Below are 6,992 nucleotides of genomic sequence, written 5' to 3' on the forward strand. Positions count from 1 at the left end.
AGGCCCGGGCCCGGCAGCGCGGGGCGGGAACGGGGGGCGAAGCGCCGGCGGGGGCGGGGCCTCCATGCCTCTCCTTCAGCTCCTCCTCCGAAACGTCCCTCTCAGGCGTGGGCCCGTGGGCCCGTTGCCGCTGCCGTCGCAGAGGGCAGAGCTAGGTTGGGCCTTCAGCAAGGGTGGGTACCTTCGTGCAGGGAAATAATGCAGCTGAGCTTCTCCCGGGTATCTGTCCTTTTAAAGGGACAGGTAAATTGTTTTGCGTTGAGGTGGATACAAACCCGTTGTGGTCCGAATTGGGGGGGGAAATAGTAGGATTCGGTTACAGCCTGTACTTAAATCCATTTTAAAAGAGTTTGGATGAATATACCATCGTGTGGGCTACACTGAGCTCATTAGAAACTCTTATAATTTAAATAGATGAAGTACGTATTAATTCCATTAGGTTGCGTGGGTATTTATCTGTATATCTACCATCTGCACTTGTCATAAAATTAATGGCTCGTATACTGCACAATGCTTCATCTTCCCTGAAGAAATGAGGTATTTCACTTTGGCTTGCTGAGGCATTCTGTCACAAAGTCTGGAAGTTGGCTTGATAAATGCCTGTGTGCTTATTTGGGGAGAGCTGAACAGTGGGATCCACGTGGGCTGGTTTTAGATCCAGTGTCAGTGTCGTAACTCTTGATGTGCTGGGCAGCATACGTCTGAATTTCACACGTGGTGCCTATCCCATGGTTTTGCAGCCAAAACCACACACTCCCATGAAATTCTTCCCAAAACGTACGGACATTGCATTTTGTTCAGCCCGCGCAGCTCTGTTTGCTAGACTGAGGTTCAAATCAGAACCTGCACTGAAGGTGCAAAAAGGAAGTTGGTACCAACTGAAATCAGCAGACCTATGATCAAAAAGGAAATGAGATTTTGTCTAGAAAAGTTCGGGAAATTCCCCAGGAAAAAGTAAAATTCATGCACAATTAAATAACGGGGGGACATACGGATAGTAACAAACTAAAATTTGAGCTTGCCGTGTACAACTGTAGTGGCTAAAATACAGTAAAATATTGGACGAGATTCAGATTTGATCATGACTGATGCATATTCCAGTAGTGCTTTGGGGCTCCAAGTAAGATTAATTCCCTGTTTTACTAGGTCTTTTTCATACATTACCATCTCAGCATAGTTTAACCCATGCCAAAATGTTCTTTCAATTTACAATGGCTGTGTTACTACTATAATATAATTGATTTGGTGGCGTTGTGCCAAAGACAAAGTGCTGTCATTTGCAGAAGTAAACAAAGTGAAAAAATATTTCTCTCTCTGAACATTTTTCAATTAACTGTAGTAATTGTGGGGGTTTCTTGGTTGTTCTAGTGGCAGGAAACCCATCCAGAAATAAAGCAAGTGGGGCTTTGCAGTGTCCTTTAGCTGTAAAACTTGCCTCTTACTACCTGCATAGTAAAATGAAAACTTGAATGTAAGCAGGATAACTCTTTGATAACTTATCCAAGCCACCTCATCTTATCATGGGTTTAAAGATACTTTGACTTTTGCGTGGGTCAGCAAGAAAGAGAAATTTCTGAGAAACGGCAACAAAAGAAAGGAGCTGTCAAAATAGGCTCAGAAAATCTAGGGTTATTTACTATTGACTTAATCATGATTTAAATAATTTATTTTAATTGCTTGATTTGAAATCGCTCCATCTTTTCATAGCTTCACAACCCATATGTGCATCTTTCAGTCATGGCCTGACCTTTTCTATTCCAGCTATTTAATTAACACAGTGTAATATTCTGTGTGAATTATTCTTGTTTGCAGGATATGGTACCATTTAAATTTGTTAATGTAAAGGAGCAGTGCATTGTTGATAAACTGTTGGAAACCAAATTAGCTTTATCTTGCAGCTAGCTGATTGCATTATTTCACTCATGGGTATAATACTTCTCTAAATATGCTAATTTCACTCTTTTCTCCGTGTGGTGACATTTTTACTGTTCTCATTACTGACATTTGTAATATTTGGGGTGGGGAAATCTTTTCTTGCTTTAACCTCATTATAATGTAGCTAAAGAGATTTGAATATTATCAGATGAAGTGCACATATATTCAGGCAAGTGGAAAGGTTATTTTGTCTCCTGGCCCAGAACTTGCGTGCCTATCTAGGAACGGCACCTAGATCCAAAATTGTCATACAGAAGCCCATCCAGTTACTAATTGCCCAACCACGATAGCGTATCTATTGATAGGTGCCTCCATTTCAAACCTAAAAGTTCTCGAGGTGGTTGCGTCTCCGTATTCATGCCTATCTGCCTGTGTCCGGCCTAAAACCTTCTGGAATTCATCTTAAGAAGAGTTGGTGGCCTGGAGCTCTGATAGACTAGTGGTGACAGATAAAAATTATATGGCTGAAGCTGTTACTGCTGCCAAATGCTCATCCCATCCCTGAGGCAGGCCTGGCTGATCCGCTTATGAGTTGGCACCTAGACTGTGCTGATTTAAGCCTGGCTTATTAAGATAAACTGAAGACTTTGACAGGTTTGTTATAACCTTGAGGCATCTGTAGAGTGTAATTCAGCTTAAACACACCTATCATGTAATGGTTGAGCTGAGCAGTCCAGGAGAGTATCCCCGCCATGGTGCAACCCCCAGTTCCTAGTGCATTAGGAAGTGCCATTTGCTCTCTCCTGTCATCAGGTTTTTGACAGATTTGCTCTCCATGTGACTTTCTTCAGAGAGATTCGATGAACTTCAGCATCCCCTTGTTTCTTTACGCCTCCCTCCCCACAACTCCTAACATCATGTGTAGAATCTTGTACTTTCTTGCGTCAACTCATATCTTGCAATCTGCCAAGTAGCAATTGATTGCATACCCTATGAAGGCTAGAAGCATTTTGGCACAAAATAGGCAGGACCCAAAATTCATTCAAAGATTCAAAAGTGGCATTTAGCCAATTCTGAATATTCCTTCCAGCATCCAAAAAGAGGCCTGTTTTCCAGGGATTTCCCTCTACTTCTAGACTTCAGCTGGAGTTGTGACAATGTAGTTTCAGAGCTGCCATAAACAGCACTAGTGTAGGAGGGAGCTGTAATGGTTCTCTTTTTTACAACCCCTGTCTTGAACAACACCTCTGAAAGTGAGCCTGTGACGTGTGAGCAAATCCCTTTCTTCCCTCATCAAGTTTTGACATCCCTTTCCTTTTAGTTACTTAGGGACAGGTTGTTCGGGATCTGCTCTGTTTTGGGCTTGGTTTGGGCACCTTCCAATCTGTGTATTCTGTACCTTTCAGCATCTTTTCTCGCCTTTCTTTTTTGTTGAGATGTAGATAGACTTCCAGTTCTAACATCATACAATGATTTCCTTGTACTTCAGGAGGAGAAAGGTTTTACAGTGCTTCCTTTTTCTTTCTTCTAGTATCAACAAGAAACGAGAATACAGACACATCTTCAGCTTACGAAAGCCGAACAGTTTTGTTCTTAAATTCAAATATCAATGCTATCCAGTGGGCATTCATTTATACCTTTTGACTGCAGGCTGTGTATATCCATATTGCAAAGCGACCATTGTAGTGGAGATGGTTCTAGGTTTGTGGTGAGCCAGAGCCCACTGCAAGGTCCTTAGGGAGATGTGGGGTAGCTCCCTCCTTTCTCTTGCAGAGTTTACCTTTGTGGTTGGCCAATGAAGGACATCTCACCAGATTCCCCGTAGACCACACTGTAGGTTCTTTACTGTAACTCTCAAAAGGAATATGCAAAAGTCACACCTGACTTGGGCTTTTAGTACGTTTAAAGCATTTTGTATTCCATTTCTGCTTGTTCTGCCATTCATTACCTGCTTAACTATGAACATGTAGATGATGATTGTATCTTCTTTGAGGGGGAGGTGGAAGCTGCATGATGTCTTTCATCCAAGCTCATTTTGATGGCTACTTCCCTACCTCACTTGGACAGCTTTCAGGCTCAGTGCCTTAGGTATTTTAGGGATGTTACGTTGGAGCTCCAACCCCAGCAGACCATGGTCCCTATGTTCTTTCATTTTATTCAGGGCCACCATGTGCAAGTAAGTGCAAACAACAGAGTATTTTGCATCCCAGAGTTTTGCTAGGGAAATCCAGTTTCAAAGGCTGATGGTCTCCTGTCTTCCTGAAAACCTGAGCATGATGGAAATGAATTGAGTCACACGAGGATGTTAAGCTTGATTTGGGAGTACAGGGTGAAAATGTCCACCTGTCCCCTTGGGCTAGGACTGCCTCAGTGCAGATCTCATTGTCTCTGATGCCAGCAAGAAGAGCTAATCATACTGCTCTAGCACTGGTCTGTCCATTGTGTCTCTGGTGAATGTGTTTCTCATTTCTTATCAGACTTTGTCATTGCTCTTCTATTGTCTTACATCAAAGCAGCAAGGAGTAACTTAATTATTGCTCTGATATAATTAATGATGTAGGCATTAGGGAGTTTGTTTCTATTAGTCTGGCTAGTCACACTTGGCTGTCATACAATAGGTATGCTGTGCACTCTCCAAATGAGTCTTCTGAAGACCTGATTGTCTGGGTAGGTGTTTGGGATCAGATCCATACTGAAGACATAATGCTCACAAAATGTTGTTTCTCTGTTTGGAAATGTGACTCTCTATCATGTAATTCTGCATAGAAGGAGACTAAATTGATTATTTCTGTGCTTTTCTAAACAGGGGCATATATGATTTAAGATTAAATTTTTCTATGCTTTGTGATCACAAACACTGAGATTCTTGGGAGTAAATACGGTAGCACAAGATTTTGATTTCTATTAGAGTATTTCAACAAGAGCGATGGTAAGGCAGTTTGGATGTCTTGGTATGAAAGTGCAACTTTAACCTTTTGCAATTTTATTGTTTTGCTAATGTTCAGGAAGTTATCTTACATTTCTAAGTACCATATGCTTTTGAAGACTTGATATAGAATACATTATTGCTTCTAATACTAATATTAAATTAGTCAATGGTTGACATAGTGACATTAATGTTTAAAAGGAATCTGAAAATATTGAAACTCCTCTACTGAAAGGACTTTTCCAGATATACTAATAGGTTGACAAACACTGAGTTTTAGTAAATTTTGCATATCGCAAGAAGCTTCCACAATTCAAAGCAGCAGCACTGTCATGGTTTCTTCTAAAATTAAAGGTCACCTTCAGTCTCCAGAAAAGCAGGTGCAGCTGATTAGAACAAGAGTTCATGCACATCTGAGTGGAGATTTGGGCCTACAGAGTCCTTGATCTTTTCTGATATTTAGCTCTTGGCGTTTACAGATAAAGAAACTTTTCAGGCAGTTGTTATTTGAAAAAGAAAAGAGAAAGAAAATCTCTGGAGGGAAGATGATAAAAATATGTTGACACCACTAGCTGCAGCTTGTTGTATTATAAAGTTGTGAAACATAAGCTTCTATGTAACAAGGCTGTGCTTTTTCAGTAAAAACAGAGTTTCTTTTATGTTTAATATTTATATTAAGAATGGAACTAACATTACTGAAATTTTAAGGTTGAAAATTAAATTAGAAGAGCTTGGTAGTTCACATTTTGGTGAGCTGTATTAGGTCGAATGTATCCTTAGCTGTACCTTATGTCAAAGCAAGATTTTACATTCTTTATATGAACCCCAAGATTCAAAACATACACTGTTAACAGTTTTTCACAGACAAATTCCATGTTGCTGCATGAGAACCTTTATAAAATAGATAAATAGCAACTTGAAACAAAGGTTAAGCTCACTTCTGCTTGTTTTACCCTGCTGAAAGAAATGGAATGATGTAAACAGATGGAATAGTAGCCATGCTTTTTGTTTAATATTCCTATAAAAATGGCAATCCCTGAATCTAATACCCTGATTGTACATGTTGGTTATTGTGCGCTTCCGAAACTGTTCTTGAGGTTCACATGGTGGGTCTCTCTGGTTTCTTTCAGTTCAATAATTTATGTAATTCAAAAATACTTATTTTATTCTTTTAAAGTATAATTTCATTCTGACAATTATACCTCTTATTGACTCAGACATTAATCGTAATTTGTATCCTGTGTATTATAATAATGAACAAAGTCTTGTATACTTCCATCATAACCCCTTTGTGGATCAAATTGAAAAGGCTCAGTTGTATTATTGACTATTTGTTACAGTGGATTATGGGAAAAAACATATTTTTAGAATACTATTGACTATTTACTACAATAGGTTATGGCAAAACGGTGTATTTTAGAAGATGTAGATTGTTTTGCTGCTGTCGTTTTGAAGTTCTTGTCAGTCAAGTTTGCAGGATAGGACAACAATAAGGTCATAAATGGTTACAGTTTCTGACAGTGAATTTTATACAGTGCACTCATCAATTTAAGAGTAGTGCATTCATATTTACTACTAACAAGGAATAGAAAAAGGAACAGAAATAAACTTTACTTACAACATGAACAAATTCTTTTTTTCTTAAAATATAGATGTTAGTTCCCTGATGTGCCAGTTCCCTTACTTTCAATCATAATGTTATATTAGTATTAAGTTTTGTATTAAATTTCCCATCTATTAGGAAATGTTGTGAGAGATGTGTATCAGTGCCAGTGGGCTATTGGGAAGAAATGGCTTTGCTACTAAATTTCCTCAGCAGCAGGTGGGTGTAATTTACACCCCAAACAGGCAGAAAGGTGGAATTGCAGCAGCCTAGCTTAAGGAAGAACAGTCTCTCCTTCAGAGAAACTCTTTTATATCCTGATGGAAGGTGTTGGTCAAAGACCATAGTCTTTTTCTTCAAAAGAAAATGAAATGCCATTTATCCGACAAGTGCTGCAGTTTCATTGTTTCACTTTGCTTTCAGCAATTTTGCCAATAAGAAGTATACAAAGTTCATTGGAAATACTTTTAGTATGACTTCTGTCAGTTGTACATATCCTAATTTTCCTCGGTTTGGGGGGGTGGGAGGGAAAAGGGGTATTTCAAATGGCAGAAGATGCGGGCAGGAGCTGTAAGGACAAGGAGGGAA

The 6,992-nt window shown here is 39.5% G+C and overlaps 1 protein-coding gene across 1 annotated transcript in view; it reads right to left on the minus strand.

The window, feature by feature from the left end:
- Positions 1-2,629, minus strand: part of DIRC2 (disrupted in renal carcinoma 2) — a 71,699-nt gene extending 69,070 nt beyond the window's left edge. Inside the window, exon 1 of the mRNA XM_009327177.1 lies at positions 2,581-2,629. Within this exon, the coding sequence (XP_009325452.1) occupies positions 2,581-2,629 (49 nt within the window). The remainder of the gene's footprint in view (positions 1-2,580) is intronic.
- Positions 2,630-6,992: the final 4,363 nt, after the last annotated feature.

The sequence above is a fragment of the Pygoscelis adeliae genome, unplaced genomic scaffold (assembly GCF_000699105.1).
Source record: "Pygoscelis adeliae isolate BGI_AS28 unplaced genomic scaffold, ASM69910v1 Scaffold227, whole genome shotgun sequence".
In the NCBI taxonomy this organism is placed as follows: Eukaryota; Metazoa; Chordata; class Aves; order Sphenisciformes; family Spheniscidae; genus Pygoscelis; species Pygoscelis adeliae.